Source organism: Drosophila erecta, unplaced genomic scaffold, assembly GCF_003286155.1.
Source record: "Drosophila erecta strain 14021-0224.00,06,07 unplaced genomic scaffold, DereRS2 tig00000000-arrow-pilon, whole genome shotgun sequence".
Lineage (NCBI taxonomy): Eukaryota > Metazoa > Arthropoda > Insecta > Diptera > Drosophilidae > Drosophila > Drosophila erecta.
In genome coordinates this window covers 20,768,599-20,789,084 of record NW_020825194.1, presented here as the reverse complement: position 1 = coordinate 20,789,084, position 20,486 = coordinate 20,768,599, and the positions used below count along the sequence as shown (strand labels likewise).

The 20,486-nt window shown below is 44.4% G+C and overlaps 1 protein-coding gene and 1 long non-coding RNA gene across 4 annotated transcripts; one reads left to right on the top strand and one right to left on the bottom strand.

Annotated features, from left to right (window-relative positions):
- The first annotated feature begins 367 nt into the window (after positions 1 to 367).
- Positions 368 to 8,327, top strand: LOC6552001 (fibroblast growth factor receptor homolog 1). Of its 3 annotated transcripts, none has more exons than XM_001979664.3 (2): positions 368 to 1,007; positions 4,968 to 8,327. In XM_001979664.3, exon 2 carries the CDS (start codon positions 5,592 to 5,594, stop codon positions 7,782 to 7,784), a length of 2,193 nt encoding a protein of 730 aa, XP_001979700.1. In that variant the 5' UTR covers positions 368 to 1,007; positions 4,968 to 5,591; the 3' UTR covers positions 7,785 to 8,327. The 3 variants fall into 3 exon arrangements, with proteins under 3 accessions (XP_001979700.1, XP_026839533.1, XP_026839532.1); XM_026983732.1 differs by lacking the exon at positions 368 to 1,007 and adding an exon at positions 4,129 to 4,307; XM_026983731.1 differs by lacking the exon at positions 368 to 1,007 and adding an exon at positions 4,129 to 4,420.
- Positions 2,312 to 3,435, bottom strand: LOC113564844. Its single transcript, XR_003408341.1, has 3 exons — positions 2,855 to 3,435; positions 2,499 to 2,786; positions 2,312 to 2,431 (listed from the first exon to the last, which is right to left on the bottom strand). It is a non-coding gene; the product is annotated as an uncharacterized LOC113564844 (long non-coding RNA).
- Positions 8,328 to 20,486: the final 12,159 nt, after the last annotated feature.

Sequence of the window (20,486 nt, the reverse complement as noted above, 5' to 3'; positions counted from 1 at the left end):
CGGATTGAAAGTGTTATTGCAAAATGATTAATACTATTATATAGACCTTACCATAAGGAAGTTCTTGGCACCCTCATAATGAAATTCATGAATTTCCCCAGTGCGCTCGAAACTATGCAACACATTGTGTCGCTGAATATCTTTGAGATATTCCATTCGACTCAATTGAACGAATTTAGAACGAGTGCGGTCTGTGCACTCAATTACATTTCACTTTCCAAGGGAAGGCCGCCACTCAGATACACACATGTGTGTATCCCCTATATAGGGTATAGCCCCTATACCATATACTATAGTACCATATACCGCTTTTTTCGACCCTTCCTCTCTTTCGCTGGGGATTATACAATGTGTGGCTGGCGTTCCGTTCAATTTTGTGTGTTTTCTGTATTTGTTTACGCGCCTGCCGCGAAAATACATTGCAGAGATGTGTTCTCCAGCATGTGGATGTTGATGGGGGAATGTGAATTCGTTTCATTTGTTCCCTCATTTAATTGAAGAGATTTATTTCGCAGAGCTGGCTCGATTCTGTTCGGTTCGCTTGCTTTTGGACTCAGTTGCGATCGGACTGCGTGCCGTTACAGTAGGCGAAATCGGAGGAAAATCGTTGGAAAATCGGAAGAAAATCGGCGAAAAAAGTAGAGCGAACGATCGATCGATCGATCGGAGATTATCGCCATATAATTATACTAATAATAATTAGAAATGACTCTCGGTGAAAACACACATGTTGTGGATGGAAAGAAACAAACCAGAGCCAAGTGTGCAACAGTTTCTGCTTCTGTTTTAGTGCCTAAGTGCCATATAAATGCGTACTAAAACATTTCAGGAATTTTAAGTGGAAACATTCTCGAATTCTGTGAACTTTTCCAATTGTGTTCTTAGTGAAACACTTACAATTTAGACGAAGGCAAGGAGAAATTCCAACGCAGAGACACTTTGGATACTGGGCTATTTGGCAAGAAGCTTTTTGTTTTCTGCTTTCGTGGAGCAACGCACTTTGTGAGGTAAGTCTTTCAAAATACACGCCTTGCATCGCTTATTTTAGTTATATAATTATTTAGCTTTTTTGCGTAATTGCGCAAATTATTTGTTTGGTCTACTTTTTGATTGACCGCGCACAGCAATTTGACTTTTCACCCAAAGGCCAAAAAGTGTAAAATGTGCAGTGGTTCCATGTTGGTGAACCAAAGCAATTTGTGTCGTTTATCCCGCTGTGTGTGTAGTCAATCGTTCAATTATCTATTCTCTGGCTGCCCCATTGCACAGTGAATATGGCCAGTTGTGGGCTCCCAAGCCCCATAGAATGTGTTTTTATTTTTTATTTTGTTCGGTTCTGTTATGGTACTTGCTCAAACTGAAAGCACTTTTCCACAGGGTTCCCATTCTAATTTATATTTATTTATTTGCTTTTAGTTGGCTTGATGCCCCAGAGCCCGGAAAATATTTCAAACTCATAATTCTGTTATTTTCTACCGCTCCCTTAGAGTGAGATTTTTTGTTTATTAACCAACAGCATCTAGCATCTAGAGTCTAGATTCTAGATTCTAGACGGCATAGGAACATGCAATATTTTCTAGCCGCATAAACAAACATTTCAACTTGTCTGCTCTTTGTCCGACTTGCTCTATATCTGTGAGTATATATGTAACTAAAGATATAGCTATCTGTGTGTATATTTATCGGATATCTGTTTTGTCGGTCGGGAAGCTTTACGATGCCATCTTCTCGGTGTTTCGGCTTCTGTTTTGTTGCCTTTGGCAATCACTCAATTTGCTGGCCGACAACCGACGCTCCTTACTTTTCTCCTCCCCGGTCTGCAATTTTATTTATGAATGATAATTAAGGTTAGGTTTGTTTAGCTAATTGTGCGGCCAGTTCCCAGTATTGTTCCGATCCGATCCCAGGTGGGAACACCGAAGACCTTCGGGATGGTCCTTTGATCTTTTAAGGTTTTCAAGAACGAATGCAACGAAAGTATATGCTTATGTGTTATATTTAAACGTGATTAACATTTTAGATAAGAGCTCTATATAGTATTAATTGCTTAGTGAGCTGGGGTCAATTAATCTGTGTTTATTAACTCTTGATATATTCATTCCAAGTGTCAGCACTTGAGTTATAAGTGAAAAATTAGGTTTTTTAACAATAAGTGATAATGATAATGGGAGCTGTTTTTTTTTTTTTTTGTTAATATAATAAATTATTTAATGCTGCAGCAGTATTATATTGCATTTCGATTTCAAAATGTTATCAACAAATATCAAGGGTCAGAAACACAAATTCTTTTTTTAAGTGATTGCTGCAATTTAGTTATTTTTTATTTAAACTTTTACTGAAGAATATCAGAACTTGGTAAAAAAAATCGTTCTTTCTGTTGGTGGTGCGTGCTTTATGTTGCTGAATTGTAAATCAAATCGAATATTCTCCACTGGTAAACATTGTGATAATAACATTGTGACTTAACGTAGCTCTGCTTTTTGATAAAGTCGGCTTACCACAATCGACCTTTTGCTCCATCTGCTTCATCTCGCTTCCCCCATGGGAGGCAACCTTCTCGCCGTCACGTACTGAATCGCATATGCTAGATGAATGGATGGCTGGATGGATGGATTGGGTGGCTGGTGGCTAGTGGCTTGTGGAACCTGCCGACGAACCGTGCGAAATAACAGACTCGTGCCGGTCTCCACTTGGTAGCGGATACACTGAGCGGCGGCGGGGCTACCAAGTGCGTCAATTGCGGGTCAACCCGTGCGATTGAAATGGATGCGCCAAGTGACCGGCAGCTTAAATTCAGCGCGAAATGTTTGTATACTTTGCAAATACTTTCCGGAACGTGTTTGTTTATACTCACCGATTTTGGACGGCACAGGAAATATACTAAAATTGCGCGCTGCTTATCGATGGAGGTGAAGGTCGGAGGGAGATAGCGATGCGAGACCTATATATATATACAATTTTTGGCAGTTTCCGATTTGGCGGATGCATTCCTGGAAGTCAACATTTTGGATAACCCCATCGTTCTCTCGCTGGAGTCGGGTCTCGACTTCCCCTCGAGAACCGGCGACAATGTCTGTGCAACACATGTGGCACGATCTTAGGTAGACATACACAGTACTATACTCGCACTCGCACGCGTGTGTGTTCGATGCTGATGATGTGCCCACATGTTGCAGTCAACAATAGAGCACCAAATGCAAGCCGAAACAATATTTGCCCTTGTCTCCGACTCTGACTGTGGGCGTGGCCCGGGGGGCGGGAGAACAGAGACAACTGAACACAGTAGTCTGCGTCTCTCCGGCCGTTATTTTTGTTGCTTTTAATTTCTTTAAATTTTTTGTCCGCCAGATGTGGGCTGAATGTTGAATGCGACTGGAGAGATCAGAACCAGAACGTCGGGCGAAACTGTGTCTGTTTTAATTAAAGATGAGAGTAATACTCGCGGCAAACTGAGAGATACTGAGATACTCAGATGCAAAGGGAGACGGGGCTGGCATATGTGGAAAATTAAGGCTGCCGTTGAAAGCGAAAAGATGCGGGACGCTAAAGGCAACGACCATCCAAACAGAACCGCAACACGATTGGAAAACCGAGTCTGTCATTTATTGACTATAGCATACCTGGCATTTCAACAACATTGCTCTAAAACATAAAATTTGCAAGACAAAAGAATATATAATTGAACGAACTAAGCTATGCTGATAAATGAGCTCTATGTGGTGAGCTCTATACTAAAGAAACTATGTATAGATATAGGTCCTTTATAATTATATATATCATAACCATTCCATCATAACCATTATGCTTTAAACAGAAAGAACAAACCTATGCATTATATGATATATTTAATAATTGAAAAGTGATCTGTGCAAAAGGGATGTTTTGTATCGCACTATGGTTCCTAATATGGTGCACTCATGATCATATACCCCACATACCCCACGCGCCCTAGCAATACAGGGTATGGGCATTGGAAATTTAACGGCAAAAGTGGAAGCGACTCGAGGGCCCACTAAATTGAGTCGCCTTTTCCGACGCCGGCGCATTGCGTAGGACATTTGTGTGAGAGAGAGAGAGATGGTGAGAGAAAGAGAGAGAGTGAGTGTGGGAGAAATGAGAGAGGTAGAGAAGCGTCGCGATCACCAGTAGAATTGGAATCGGAATTGGCATTGGGCATATTCAGTACATCGGACTACGCGGACCAATTTGGAACAGTTTTTCGCTTTGCTCCGTGAAAATTCACAGTTTCGAAAAGCGCAAAAGTCGGCAGACAGATCTGCGCAACCCCTCGAGAAAATCGGAAAAACGTGAGTGAGTTGTGCGAAAAATAGAACCACATTTGAGGGCGCAGTGTATATATAGAATGCCGTCGTAAAGTAATCTGACATCAAGTTGAAAAGAGTTTTCCCTCGCCAAAAAGGTAAACGAAAAGACAGTTCGTTATTTTATGGCAGTATTAAAGAGTGCCAGCCGAAACATTTTTGTGTGGCCATAAAGCTATTTTGAAGATCGATAAAATATGCAACGCGTAAAAGATGAAAAACCTGAGTATTTGTTGTTATATGTGCCGCACATTCTGAGCTCATTCCTCTGGACCATTTTTAATTTATGGCACGCGCTGGACAAAAATCAGAAACGGGTATACGAGAAATGCTGAACAAGTTACCGGAAATGTGCGCGACATTTTAATTAAGTTCGCCAAATGGAAATGGCCTTTAATCGAGTCAAGACCAAAATGAATCTCTGCGAAAGACCCGAAAGTTTACTCACAACCCAAGTGAATGAGCCTATAAACAAAATAGAAAGGAAATTTATTGAGTCAAAGAAATCGAGCGGATGTATCCAGTACACTTCCGATTCCCCACTTATTTTTGCACTTGTTCTTGTGTCTTTGAAAGTTTTTTAAGCATTTACCTAAACTAATGTACCCAATGTGATCATAAATCTAACCGCGTGCATTCTTTCAGGTGTTGCAGCAGTCACATCAAACACGATCCGAGGAATCCACCCTCCAGAAGCCAGCGAGTGATCTATGGAACCCACCGTCATCCACGCCCACGAGTGGAGCTCCTTTGGTGACAAGATGGCTGCCATAAATCCATCAACCCACTGAGTACATCACACGAGCAGCCATCTCCCCCCATAAGTAGAAGAGCCGGGCGGCATTGTTTTGGGGGAAAGTATTTCCGTTACACCAACGAGAGATAGGTGATCATCGAGAGGATCATCTCGGCCTCATCATCAACAGCATCCGATTGCAATCGTGGGTGGAGTGGAGTGGAGCGGAGTGGGGGATCACTTCAAAGGCACACATGTTGCACTGAAGAGGCCACTGTTGCAGTTGTTGTTTCCATTATAAATTAGAAACTAGAAGATCACCGATCTTCTTCCGGCGCAAGCGAAAGAGGGAGAGAGCGAAGCACTCTAAAGTGGATTTCCGGTGAATAAAAAACCAAGCAGCACATGCGACAAAACTCCGACAAGGGAGTTGCCGTTGAAGTTGCAGTTGCACATCCAGTTGCAGTTGCACATCCAGTTGCATTGAGGGTGCTGCCCTGCCGGCAAGAGTTACAAAAATAAATATCCCAGAAATGGCTGCCAACTCCCGGAGTTGGCGAGCCAGTCACTCAACAATCACAATGACGAGCGGATCGCTGGTGGTGCTGTTCCTGTTCCTCTCGATTTGGCAGCCAGCCGTGCACGTTGAAGGACGGCGCCAAATGGCCAACAGCCAGGAGATGATCAAGGATAATGTGGGAGCCAGGAGTCAAGTCAAGACACCAGCCAACACGAGCAATGCTAATCAATCAACCACTGCGACGGCGGATTTGGATGATGCTGCCGCGGATGATGATGACAACAAGGCCGATTTGCCGGTGAATGTCAGCTCGAAACCCTACTGGCGGAATCCCAAGAAGATGAGCTTCCTGCAGACGCGGCCCTCGGGCTCACTGCTCACACTCAATTGCCATGCCCTGGGCAATCCGGAACCCAATATCACCTGGTACCGCAATGGAACCGTCGACTGGACACGCGGCTATGGCAGCTTGAAGCGGAATCGATGGACCCTGACCATGGAGGACCTGGTGCCGGGCGATTGTGGCAACTACACGTGCAAGGTGTGCAACTCATTGGGCTGCATTCGTCACGACACCCAGGTGATTGTAAGCGATCGAGTTAATCACAAGCCGATCCTGATGACCGGCCCATTGAATCTCACACTTGTGGTCAACTCCACAGGCAGCATGCACTGCAAGTATCTGTCGGACTTGACCAGCAAGAAGGCGTGGATCTTTGTGCCCTGCCAGGGGATGGGCAACTGCTCCAACAATCGATCCATCATTGCCGAGGATAAGGATCAGTTGGACTTTGTGAACGTTAGGATGGAGCAGGAGGGCTGGTACACATGCGTCGAAAGCAACAGCCTGGGCCAATCCAATAGCACTGCATATCTGCGAGTGGTGCGAAGTCTTCACGTCTTGGAGGCCGGTGTGGCCAGTGGTTCACTGCATTCCACCAGCTTCGTGTACATCTTCGCCTTCGGCGGCCTCATTTTCATCTTTATGACCACCCTGTTTGTCTTCTATGCCATCCGGAAAATGAAGCATGAAAAGGTGCTGAAACAACGCATAGAAACCGTTCACCAGTGGACCAAGAAGGTGATCATCTTCAAGCCCGAAGGTGGCGGAGACTCCAGCGGTTCCATGGACACCATGATCATGCCGGTGGTTAGGATACAGAAACAGCGCACTACCGTCCTTCAAAATGGCAACGAGCCGGCTCCCTTCAACGAATACGAATTCCCACTGGACTCGAACTGGGAGCTGCCCAGAAGCCATTTGGTATTGGGTGCCACTTTGGGAGAAGGTGCTTTCGGACGAGTGGTCATGGCGGAGGTCAACAATGCCATTGTGGCCGTCAAAATGGTGAAGGAAGGCCACACGGATGACGATATTGCCAGCTTGGTGCGGGAAATGGAAGTGATGAAGATCATTGGCCGTCACATAAACATTATTAACCTGCTCGGCTGCTGCAGTCAGAATGGGCCACTCTACGTGATTGTCGAGTATGCGCCACACGGCAATCTCAAGGACTTCCTCTACAAAAATCGACCTTTAGGCAGGGACTCGGATAGGGACTGTTCGCAGCCGCCTCCATCGCCACCAGCTCATGTGATTACCGAGAAGGATCTGATCAAGTTTGCCCACCAAATTGCCAGAGGAATGGACTATCTGGCCTCGCGGCGATGCATCCATCGCGACTTGGCAGCCAGGAATGTGCTCGTCAGCGATGATTATGTGCTGAAGATAGCCGATTTCGGTCTGGCGAGGGATATCCAAAGCACGGACTACTACAGGAAGAACACGAATGGCAGGCTACCCATCAAATGGATGGCACCGGAATCACTGCAGGAGAAATTCTACGACTCCAAGAGCGATGTCTGGTCATATGGCATCCTGTTGTGGGAGATCATGACCTATGGGCAACAGCCATATCCAACTATCATGTCCGCGGAGGAGCTGTACACCTATCTGATGTCCGGTCAGCGGATGGAGAAGCCTGCGAAATGCTCCATGAACATCTACATCCTGATGCGGCAATGCTGGCACTTCAACGCCGACGATCGGCCACCCTTTACGGAAATCGTCGAGTATATGGACAAGCTGCTCCAGGCGAAGGAGGACTACCTCGATGTGGACATCGCCAATCTGGACACACCGCCCTCGACGAGCGATGAGGAGGAAGATGAAGCGGACAACCTGCAGAAGTGGTGTAACTATTAAACGAACTAGGAATCCCACGGATCCTTAGAGGAGATCAAGCAATTCAAGCCCGGTTTTTGAACCGCAGTCAATGGCCGCTTAATTTGTGAACTAGAGATTATGGAAAACGGGTTCAATCGACAATGTCCCATTTAACACTTTAAGGTGAATCCTAAAAAATCTTCGAAAGATCTAAGGCTTACAAAGAAAATCCTATAAATCGTACTACACTCGAATTTATGTACATATAAAACTATCATTTAAACATTTTAACAAAATTGCACCAAAGGCGTAAAACCAAAAACAAGCAGCTGCTCGAATTACTTCTAGCTTAGAATTTATTTAAGATACATTATAAAACAAGTACTAGTTTATGCGTAGTACTAAGTTATGCTTAAGGCTCGGTTGTACTGCTGTTGTATTTCATATTGTACTGATCTTTGTAGTATTCGCAGTTTTATACTCGCTAAATTATACTCGTAGCCCCTAAGCACACAACAATGTTCTATCTAGCGTTAGTTGCATGCCGCAGTGCCTTATGAAACAATAAATGTTGTACACGAATCCCAACGAAAAATGATGGTACACCTAAGCATAACCGATGGCACCGATGGAACCTATGGCACCGACGGGCAGATCATGACGTCTCAATTTGAAAATCTGTGAAAAAAATAACACTCGATTTGAGGCGCACGAGGCACGCGCGTCACTAAACGAAAAATGATGAATGGAACGGCCTGCGGTCCACTCTGTTGTTTTTGGTTTTTTCCTTTTATATATGGTATTTTTGTTTTTATTTCCATCTTTCAGCTGCGAACCGCTGCCGAGGTGTGAGCGGATTAAGGGGCTGGGGGTGGGTATCTTTGGGTTTGGGGTCGCGGCGGCGGCTCGTTTGTTGACGCGCTAAATGCCACGAGCGTCGACGATGCAATTAGGCGATAATACAAGACCCGCCGCATTGGGGAGACGAAAAATATGTTTGTAAAGTATTGTAATTGCGGGAGATTTGTGGAGTGTCCGCTTTATTCGGTGGGGTATTCGCAATGAGCTGCGCCCGCTGCGCCGGCGGCCTGAAGTTGGCCGACTTAGATCTGTGTGCAGCACAGCGATGCGATGCCAAAGATCTTGCAACACTGTGGGCCTGATACTTGTGAGATAAATGGGCATTGGGGCAAATTTAAATTAAAACTTGTGTCTTGATTATGAGCCGCTCTAAGCCAGAGATCAACGGCAATTGCCACGACTGGGTGTGGGTGTGGAAGCCAACAGAAGTCTGAATTGATACTGCCTGGGATATTTATTCACCGATTAACCCGTTGTGATGCACACGTGGGCATATTTTTATTGAGTCTTAGTTAATTGGGAACTTCGGTCGAGTCTGTTGAATTGCTACTTAAACTGCTCATCAATTTTTAGCTATATTTATTTGCAATTATATTACATAGCTACCAGTTAAAGTAAAGGCAAAAGTAGTGATATTTTACCAAACCCAAGAATTGATGTACTTTGCTGTCTTACAACTTTTAGGAGCGTTTAGCTGTTGGCATTTGGAGACATGATAAGCGCTTCTGATTTAGCGTGCAACACCACCGTCTCGAATTGTCAAATATTTCATCATGGGCCGCCTTTGTTTTTATTGTTTCTATTTTCCAGTGACCTACTGGATTATACAACGACATCGATTTTCCTTTACTCTTCCCGAGCGTGGCAATCATTAATTAGGCGGCATTACCGCGTAGCACCGCCAACGCATCCGATCGAATGATGACGAGCGGCCTGGTCCAGTGATTAATCTCAATATCTTTTTGTCCAAGGCACACGCTAAACTGCATTTCGATAATTTATCAATTCGAGTGTTTTCCATCTTCGAGGGCCATAAAAGTAAAATTGTTTTGTCTGTTTATTAATTAGGCCCCTCCAGCGGTGCGAGTGGGCGTGGTGCGATGAGCGCCCGCCTTCTCCTAATGATCGGAAGTTTGACACGTGTCTGCTGGGGATTCGGGACTCGGGATTGGGGCTCGGGGTTTGGGGTTTGGGGATTCGGGCGTAGGTGGCTTTTTCTATTCACTGGCCGGCCACAAGAGACGTGGGCCGCTTGGAGACCCCTGCAATTATTGCGTGAATATGTTAATTGAAATTTGTCCATGGAACCATGGAAAACATGCTACATTTCACCAGCCTAATCGAGCCAGCTACCTCAGGAAGTCTGCGATCAGCCCGAGTATGCGGGCACTTACCACCAGCACCAACTTAATTCGCGGCGATCAGCCGGCCGTCGATCGATCGATTGTCGGGTCTATAAGACTATAAGTCTGGGCTGGTCTGCAATCTCAGCAATGTTACCTGTCTCGAGTGATCAATTAATTTTTCGGCCACAGTTGGCTATTAATTTGCATGCGCCTTTTGCTCTTTCAGGGGGGATACGAGATGTGGTATCAGGCATGTGATCGACTTCGGTGGCATCTTTGCCTTGTTTCAATACAAAATAAATGGAAATTTATTGAAAAAGGTAGACATTGTACTATACTCTCATTTCATTTATGTTGTAAAGGAATTTTCCTATTTCATTTGGCCATTTTGCAATCTTTCTGATTTCTAAAAATGTAATCAAAACTTACTCCGAGTTAGTTGGCTAGTAATCAACACTGAATGTTGGCCTAAACAACTTTGGCGTCTTGCTTGTGTAAAACGGGATACATTAATCTTAAGGATACATTATCTTATAATTGAGAAGTAGTTCTCGCATACAGAATAAAAAAGTAAAGTAGTACGTTACTACTACGTTCTGCCTTATGGTTCGAAACTAATGATTCAGTTATCGATTATAAAATATCTAAACCTGATTCTTCAACAAGTTCATAACATGTAAGAGTATTAGAACCCTCGGCTTGCCAGTGCATCGAATCCTTATTGTTGTGTTTGCTGTGGTCAATCGTTTCTGGCGATCGGACAGCGCACAGGTTGTCTGGTGGAGTTGGCGGGCTGGCTGGTTGTCTGGGTTCCATTTGAAACTATTTTAAAAGTCTACAAATTGCCTGTCTAACGTCGATCGTCCAGATCGTGGCCGTCATTCAGTCAGTCAGTCAGTTGGTCGATTGCACAGCTTGGGTTTGACCTCGTCTTGGGGCTTTTTGTTTGGAAAGGCGGACCGAAGGCAGATATCAGGGTGAACAGGCGAGCTGAGGTATCATTTCGCCACCGACATAATTGGCGCCATATTGTGGGGATACTTCAATGGAATGGGACAAACACATGGAGGGGGCAAGGTTTGACAAGTGCTTGAAGCATTAGATGTGTTTGCACTTCTATAGATACATTATTTATCGCTCTGAGCTTGGCAACAACACTCGAAACTGAATAGCACCGGAAACAATAAATTAATAATAATTCAAATTGCTTATTTGAATAGCCAAGCAGATGAATCAGTTTGGCGCACCTGTCAGTGAAATGTTGATTCACAGTGGAATCAGCCGTTTCCCCAGGAACACTGAATCGCTATTTCTTTGCCAAAGTTCACGGGGCGTATGAGTAATCTTGAGTAGTACTTCACGTGTTTCAAATGCAAATTTTACGCTATTTCATTCATAAAACTTCACCAAAACTCGAAAAACAAAAACCCCGCAAAAACACACAGCCGCTGAAACTGAAAAAGTTTCATAACCGGCAAACCGGTTTGGCAATTCTCGGGCTAAAAGCTTTGAATCTTTAACGATTTGGTACTGCCTGTTTTACTACAGCAGCCGCGATCACTTGACTTTGCTTACGAACTATGCAAATCCAGCCAAAAACATTGGGACATGTGGGCATCAGTCGAATCCGAATCCGAATCGAAAACTGTGACAGAGTCTCTGTCGGATTTTTATGAATGAAACGAGCGTGGAGTGGAGGTGACAACGCTGAATGAATCGAGCAGCGGATGTGCCTAATTAACATTGCTGATTACATTTTGTGTGTTATTAATTAGAAATACTCGACTGGTCGCATAAATTTCTGAGTCTACATATTGTATATGCATTATAATGAGCGAAAGGCAGCGAATCGATAAGTTTTCTGATTCAGTAATTCATTTTCTCGGCGAGAGAGTTTTTTCTTTCTTTTTTTTTGTCGCCATGGTCCGGGTTCGTGGCATCTGTCGGATTTGTGAAATCATTTTCGCTGACTTGCCACCAAATGGCGGACATGGAATGCCCTTTGTCGCATATGCAGAGTACTCTACAATTTAATGGTTGCTGGGAGTTCTCATAAAACAGAAAGAACACTATGTTAGACATTTTAATTACAGAAATCTTCATAGTTGAAAAAAGGTTGTTTTACGAACTATATTATGCTAATAATTTAGTCTATCTATACCTTAAAGGGCATCAATGTTAGCCTGCAGACTCAGTTTCCGATTTGCGATAATTTCAGTTACCCAATTCCTCGGCCACAGCCTTCAACGATCTTGTATTCGACTGACTTTAGTGGGTCTTTTCTTTTTTTTTTTTGCTGGCATTGCCGTTGCCTTTCTGCTACTGTTAAACGCAAAATTTATGAACAATTTTCAAAAGGAGTCACGCGTTAAATGTACGACACGAACTCACGCGACATTCCCAGGGGCGGAGGTTCGAGGGGCCTCCACCTGGAGAAGATCTGGAAAGGGGCCGAGCATGTGGTGGATGATTTCGTTAACGCATTTGGGCCTGAAAGCAGACAGAGAGCTCGGCTCGCAGCCCGGTTGGCCTTTTGTATTGCGCCTTGTAATATATTTTATTAACAATAAAATGTTAAGTGCCACAAGCAAGGGGCAACGGCGGAGCGAGGGATCGGGGGATCGGAGGATCGGAGGATCCAGGAACAGCGCGCCGCTTGGAGCTCCTCCAGAAAGTGTTCGGATTTCAGGCCTTCATGCTGGGCCAATGCTACTGTGCTGCTGGTCAGAGGAAGAAATAAGGAAAAACCGTAGAGAAATAAGAAAAGAAGATAAACTGCGTGCGCACATATAATCGCGCCATGAATCAAAATCACACCAGTTGGCTATATATAGATATCCGGCTAGCTGCAACTGCAGCGTGCTGAGCTAACGAGGGCAAAGCTCGCAGGAGGACACGTCCACGAATACAGCGGTGTCACCACTCCAAGTGCCACCTGTGCGAACCTGGATCAGAGTGCCCCACTCGCAAATGCCGCAGGAGGAGCATTAGGATGGCGGGTAGAATATGGCATACCCTTTTATATGCGGAAATACCTGTATATCCTGCTATACCTGCTATGTGAAATACGCTTTCTTTTAACCATTTCATGTCTGACAGACTCGATTTCATTGCTTGCCACTGCCTATATTATACTTCTATATAATATATATAATATATATATCTAAAATAAATGTGATGTAGAGGAAAATGATGCCTGTAGAGAAACTGAAAACGCAAGGGTTTCGTTTCCGAACGTGCCGATTAGACAAACAAACTAGCTCAGCCGTTTAAAAAAACAAACAATATCTGTGAGGTGATGCAGCGCAAAATATATATTCCAAATAATTACAGATTTGAGGAAAATGACGATACCCTCAAGTAGAGAAAGAAGCAAGCAAGAATGGATACCTGAGTTTTTTATTTTGGGATATGCAGAATGCCAAGACATGCCGAATTCGGTGGCTCGGTGGTGCTGGTGGTGCAGTACATCTGTGGTGCGGCTGCCACCCACAATTGGTCAACAAATAGCGGTCACAATTAACCGTACGATGCAAATGCGTCCCGGGACATTGACAATGCCCATAAAGAGCCGATGCAGATGATGATGGCCAAGGCGATGATGCAGGGGGAGCTGGACCTGGAATCCAGACTATTCCCATTCCTGAACGCTGGCTCTCTGTCAGCATCATCAGTGGAGCATTTATCTTGCGCCCGCTATTGAAATCCAAGGAGCAGGGAAGCAGCGGTCGGCCCAATGGGCTTGGCCAACAGATTGCAGCCAACAGAAGCAACTGAGGCAACTGAAGCAACAGCAGGTGATCAGCTCTGCAATGGGGGACCACACAACATTTGCCATGTGCCTGGTCATTTATCTATTTCGGATTTATCATTGATTAATCGGCCGGCGGCAGTCGGCGGAGATGCCAGTGGCCAGGAGCCAGTAGCCAGTAGCCAGCAGTCAAAAGTCAGTCCAATCCAGTAACCAGTCGGACTGCGGAGTCCTAATCGTCGGCATATTTGCATATGCCACTTTATGTAGCAAATGGTCTAGTCAATGATCGTTAAGCCGACTTCTGAGTTGATATACCCTTTCGTAGGGTTACATTTACATTACAAATATTTACCTATTTTAGATAAGCTAAGAGTAGTTTTGCTTAAGATACCAAACTGCTTAAAGCAACTTATTTATTGGCTCCCTAAACATCAGCAATTATAATTTACTGGACCATGTGTTTCTTTCTTGATTTTTTCTAAAACAAATAAATTCAGAACTACGCAGACACCACTTAATCTCCTCATATTTATTTAGGCACTAGATTATTTCATTATATTTAATAGCCGGAACCCGACAGCTGTTAATCCAATTATCAGAAAAACAATAAACCTGTTTATTCTTTCTTAGATTATAAACAAGAAGATGCTTCTATGAGAGGCATCACTCACAAATAATAACAAATGGTAGCTATTGTTTACATAAACGCTGAACTTTCGCAATGGAATTCTTTCAAGAGTATTCCCTGGTGCGGATCCCGCATTCAGCTCATCTTCCAGTCGCCTGTTTCGGAACCTCCCCGAATACATTTATGTTTGTCATAGATCGCGGCTCAATTAGCACACCCGGAGACAGCCAGATGGAGTGGCATGCACCTGTGTCTGTGCCCCGGTCTCTGCGGGTCAGTCCCCTGGTTTCTTTTCCATTTTGGCCACGTGTTAAATGGTCCGCTAATTGGCCACGGTTTACAGCCGCTGGCCACATTCGCCATGGCCTCCGGGGTTCATAAGATCTTGGGCTGTCTCCCGGTTTTGACTTGTGACCAATCAGTTTTCGTGCTGCCTGTCAGCGGGTTTTTCTGCTTTGCTGACCCTGTTCCCGCGTAATCCTGTCAAGCTGTTAAATTAATTTCTGTGCCCCCAAGTGCAGGATGCCAGACGCACTTATATGCACGAGTATATACCCCTCGAATGTACACGTATGTGCCACATGCACTCGTACATACGAGAAATGGCAATTGGGAGCTGCCCTGCCCCCAAGTGCTGCCATTTGTGGCGCCCATTCAATTTCGCTGTCGGCCGGTCCAGTTTTACTAGCCGCCAGTGGTCGAACCACTGGCAAAGTGTTATAATCCATCATCGTAATCAACGCAAAAAGTTGATAATTGTGCCTGGTTGAGCCCGGTTGCCTCACTCTCCGTTTCGGCCAAATAACTGTAACTAATGGAAATTGTAACACTTTGGCAATGTTTTTTTAAAAATGCAAAATTACCAGCCACTATCTTCCTGCCCCTCAGTCTTTATCTTCGGCATGAGCGCATTTATGACGCCTCGTGAGGCGTTCAAAAATGATTAGGATTAGGAGCGACTTCCAAAGACAGTTATTACACAAGGTACGAATACATTTCGTGGGGTATATCGGATTGGTTATACATAGATACATACATATATATATCTGCTGCTTATCCATAGATTGGTTCATATCAACGCATGATTTATTACCGCTAAGAATGCTAAACAAATGCAAATATTTCTTTTTACGACTACTACATTTTTCGGATCAATGGTAATTCGTGCAAGCAGGCAAATGTTTAGATTTAGAAAAATCATAAATGAAAACTTTTAAATGAAATTTGTATTTTGAGTAATAATAATAACTATAAAACAAATATAAAACGTAATTTTTGAACTATGTATGTTTTAAAATACTTTAAAAGCCTAAGAGCGGGTATCCCAAAGTCGCCATGCAATGCACAATAACTTTAATTTAGCCCGTGATTACCGACGGCCGCTGAGTGGAGTTGGCCACGCATTTAAGCCAAATTATCAGGCCATATAATGCCCAACTCCCCAATCGAGATACCCAGCTGGCCGGGCCGATCCATCAAGATATTGGCTTCGAGACACGTGACTGCGAATCGCGGAAAATTGGAGCTTGACAAACGCTTCGCGGTTTTCTGGCCTGCTGGCATTCTGGCCCCAAAACATTCTCACGCAACGAGGAGAGGCTTGGTCATGAGGCTTTTGGCCATAAGTGAGACATTAAGCACAGTTTGCAGTCGGCTTGACCTTTGACCCAGGCCATATTTGAGCAATTTCTGGCGATAAAGGGAGGGGTGCAGCACAGAGTACAGAGTATAGAGTATATGACCACGGCATCATTAGGAGTGGAAAACATTTGGCCAGGCACGACCCAAGGCACTTGATTAATTGCGTTTAGTGCAGAATTTGACTTTTTTGTTGCTCAAATTGCAAGGCTGCAGCGGGCCAAAAGGCTGCCTAGACTTTTTAGCCAGAGTAATTACCATGCCAGCACAAAAGCTAAAAAAAAACGCCAATAAATGCCACAATGGACTGCGACTCAGTTTCAGTCATTCGGTTCTATTTCAAAATGCACTTAATATGGAATTTCAAGTTCAAACATTGCCTATGCTTTTCGCATGCTAGCCGCCGATAGACAGCGAAGCATTTGGCCATTTAGCCGAGCGGCATAAAAATCCATTTGATCTGGCCGTTTTTTAGTCATGGCTTAGTTAGATGATGTCATCTGCCGGCTCAATTGGCCCCCGAGAGATCAAAGACTGTCAGATTGGCAAATCTTTTCACAAACTGTTTGTTGCCCGCTAATTTCTACTTTAACTAATTGAATTATTTATGTGCGAGCTATGCGATGCACGACCGGAACACTGGGAGAAACATATCATTTACATATCTAAAAATAATGAGCTTTAAGAAATAAACTTTAATTTACCATTTTCCATTCTTATGATAATGTGAGAAAAATAATGAGCTTTAACATATCATTTATGTTTAAAAATAATGAGGTTTAGAAAATAAATTTTAATTTACCATTTTCCATTCCTATGATAATGTAAGAAAAATAATGAGCTTTAAGAAATGGATTTAAAGTTACAATATTCCATTGTTATGACCTAACTGCGTGAATAATGATTTTGAAAAAAAAACATTTTAAATGGAAAAAGTTAAATAAAAAATGAGTTTGTTGAACGAATGAATTCAATAGCTTTGTCCACCAATTAAGCATATGTTTGATAAAGAGTCCTGATAAATCGAACACAAATTTCGCGCAGTGCACTTACAAAGTGGCCTAACGATTTGCACACCATTTTTGGCTGTTATCCGGCGTGCGTCGTCTGCGTTTCACAGTCAATTTGCATATGTCGATTGTCGCTGGCAGAGTTGCGAGCCTCAAGTTGCATGTTGCAAGTTGCCTGCCATTTGGCTTCACATGTGGCCTGTGCTGTGCTGCTGATCCTCGATGTTGGCCAGATCTGTGGCCAAATTATGTCGTTATTTGTGCCATTTTTGGCAAACGCCTCCACCTCCACCACCGCCACCGCCACCGCCACTGACGACGATCCATCGCCAATGATAAATTCCATGCACTTAGAGCTCTCCTCAGAGTCTGTCTGTCAAGGAGTATGTCAATTGGCTTGCTAATGGCTGCCAACGACTGGGTCGGCAGTAAAATCCTCTTAAAGTGTTGTAAACGATGCTTGGGAGACGGCTAACGAGCCGAGTCGGATTCAAAGCTGCAGAGATCTTGGCATTTATCATAAATTTCATGGCAGTCGCCTCATAACTGCATAGCCAGCAAATTTCCAAAAGGGTGGAGCATTGGGGGATGGGGCGGGGCTGGCGTTCGGCATCCATTGCCGTGTCTCGAGGCAATAGGAAGCAGCAAAGTGCAACAATTGAATAGATAATAACTCACGCCCCACCTACCCACCCACCCAGCGATGCCAACCGGGCAAAAGCAACATAATAACCGAAATACTAGCCGAAAGCCACTGACCGTTGACCACAAAGACTCCCTATAAAAACGGCAAGAAGTTTGCCTAGCCGGCTCGTTGAATGCTCTTTAGACTGCATCTACTGGCTGAAACACATGTTACTGCTAAAAGGAAAGAGGTATGATTTAGTCGAGACTCCTTCTATGATTTGCTTTGAATGTGCTTCTTTTGTTTCCATTGATTGCTGCTACTACTTCCTCTATAGTAGTTCCTTTCCCATAAATGTATGTGTGGTGTGTGCCCAAGGCCTCCCCAAAACCGATGTACCCTCTCTGCAGCGCACAAATAAAAGCAACTACAAGGCCTGTTACTGTTTGGAGCTGGCGCTGTCATATTCAAATTGCTAATATGATTGGTGTTTACAGATTAGAAAACAAATATTTCACAAATATTACCACTAATAATTTTGCCATGTAAACATGGAGCGCAGGAGAGATCGGCGTCATTATCATCGTCGTGATGATCATGCCACATGATGAGGCCGCATAAATGCAGCAAGTGTGGCGATAACCTTTTGACTCCGATCCCCAGATCCTCCTCCCCCAGAAGTGGGTTTCGACTGGGTTTCGTTTTGTGCTAGTGCAAAACTGACAAATTGAATGAATAAAAGAGCAACAAGTGGTCTTGCGGCGGGCTGGTTAAACATTTTGAATGAAAATGCCGCGCTCGAGAGTCGGCCAGAGCATGTGGCATGTAGCATATAGCTAGCTGTGGCGGCCGAGGCGCAAAAACATAAATCGAAACACTTGCTGCGTGGCGTACACTGAGCGAAACTATCACTTTTGAATACGATTATAGCAATCCGATAGGGAACAACCTTGAATCCAAACCAAGCGAACGCTGTAATTCATAGTACTTCTTAGCAAACTCTAAAAAAGTCGTACATACACTTCAACCATTCCGATAGTCCGATTCCTAGATATATTCCCGAATTAGGTGGGATTTTTTCCAAGTGTCTAGTCGCCTCCCTTATGTTTCCTGCCTCAGTTTCAACCGCCCACCGATGGCGCAGCGGGCTGTTTTGTTTTTTGTTGTTTTGATCATTTGGTGGCTTGGTGATTTGGAGCCTTGGTGCTTTGGAGCCTTGGTGCTTTGGTGCCTTGGTAGGTGTTGCCTTGTGCCTCGAACTCGAGAAGAAGGAGGAGGAATAAACCCAAAGCCAGCAAGGCGTTCAGAGCCTGGAAATGAAGTCGAAAATTGCAATTCCAAAATGCTTGCCCTCGGCTACGAAAGTAACAACAAAAGTGGAGTGTGCAGTGCATCGGAGTGGTCAGTCATGTGGCATCTATTCCAGTTCGTACACATGTGGCATGGGTCCTCGGAATAGAGCCGGAGCTCTTCCTGCCTCTTTTCTGATTTCGGTCTGCCTGGATTCGTTGCAATGTTTTCTGTGGTGTGTGTCGTTTAATGCGTGGCCGCCTCGCAAGGCGCTTTATTAATTCACTCGACGGTTGTTTAATATTTTTACCTCTCCGCAATACTCTCATTTAGTGGGCTATAATACCGCAGAGATCTGTTTTGTTGCACTGAAACATTTAGGAGCACTTCAATGGGAACATCACATCTCTACTTAAGATACATGGTGAACTGGAACTAGGAAGATAATATGTTTAGTCATAAAAGATATGTAAAAAAAGATGTATTTCTCACATACCCTGGGAAACCATCAAGAAGTTAAAAGTCCTCTTAAATCGTACAGGAGTAGAGCATTTCTAAATCGACCTTTAATTGGGATTTGGAATCGCTGTCTCTTTTGTTGCGGGTGCGGGAAAGCAATGGTTGTTGTTTCTTTGTTCGCTCGTTTGTGGCATAAATCGGCCCCAGGTGCCTCGGCGAGCATTTCCCACGGATTAGCGCATAAATAAAGGAGGTCAGGGCAGCCCCAGAGTTAACTAGATATTTCAAATGTTGTGGCCCAGGGGTCGTCCTTCCAGGCCATTCATTTCTTTGCTTTTCAATAGCTACCCCTTAGATAGCACCGTCTTTTTGCAATCAGAGCGAATTGCTTTATTAGCCCATGTCGAACGGAATAACAGCTTAATTCGCACTAACAGTCAGTCCAAGGTGGTCCTTCTGGCATTTCCTTAAGCTCATTAACACCCCCTGAAAAATATATAAAAAGCAACTTTGGCTAAAAGCCACACGCGGCGGTTCTCACGCTGCGAAACAAAAGCGAGAGGCTCGACTTCAATTTAAGATTAGCAACAGTTAACACACAAAGGAACTGGCGGAAAGGCACCGGGATCTCATGATGATAGTGCCCTTAATAACAGCGGTCATCCTGCGCAAGGACCACACCAAAAGCCATCCCGCTGATAAGATGGCCAAGTGAGCGGTCTGCGTGCTGGCCGAGATCCCTTCATCGATAATCGCGCACTAAGCGTGCGTAAGTCACGTCACACACAGCTGAAATCGGAGGGACCAGTCCCGCTGTCCCGGGATGAAGATCATCCGAAGATGCCGGATCGGGAAGACCTTGCCCTGGGTGCGATCGCGATAAGCGCGACTTTTGCCTCGGTACGTGCTAAGCCCCTGGGCTGCGATCATTTTAATTATACCCTATATCGGCCCGACCGGCCACGCCCATCGGCTCCACATAGCCCCCCTGATCCGCCCCCTTCCTTCCCTTTTGGCGCTGGGGTCAAGCAACGCAAATTGCAGGCTGGGTCAATGTTTGTTTTAGCCAACCATAAATACTTAATTTGGGCAACGGTTTCGAGCTGACGAAAGCCTCGAAAAAGAAGGAA

Coding starts and splice junctions, on each gene's coding strand:
- LOC6552001 (XM_001979664.3), top strand. CDS start 5,592: ATGGCTGCCAACTCCCGGAGTTGGCGAGCCAGTCACTCAACAATCACA.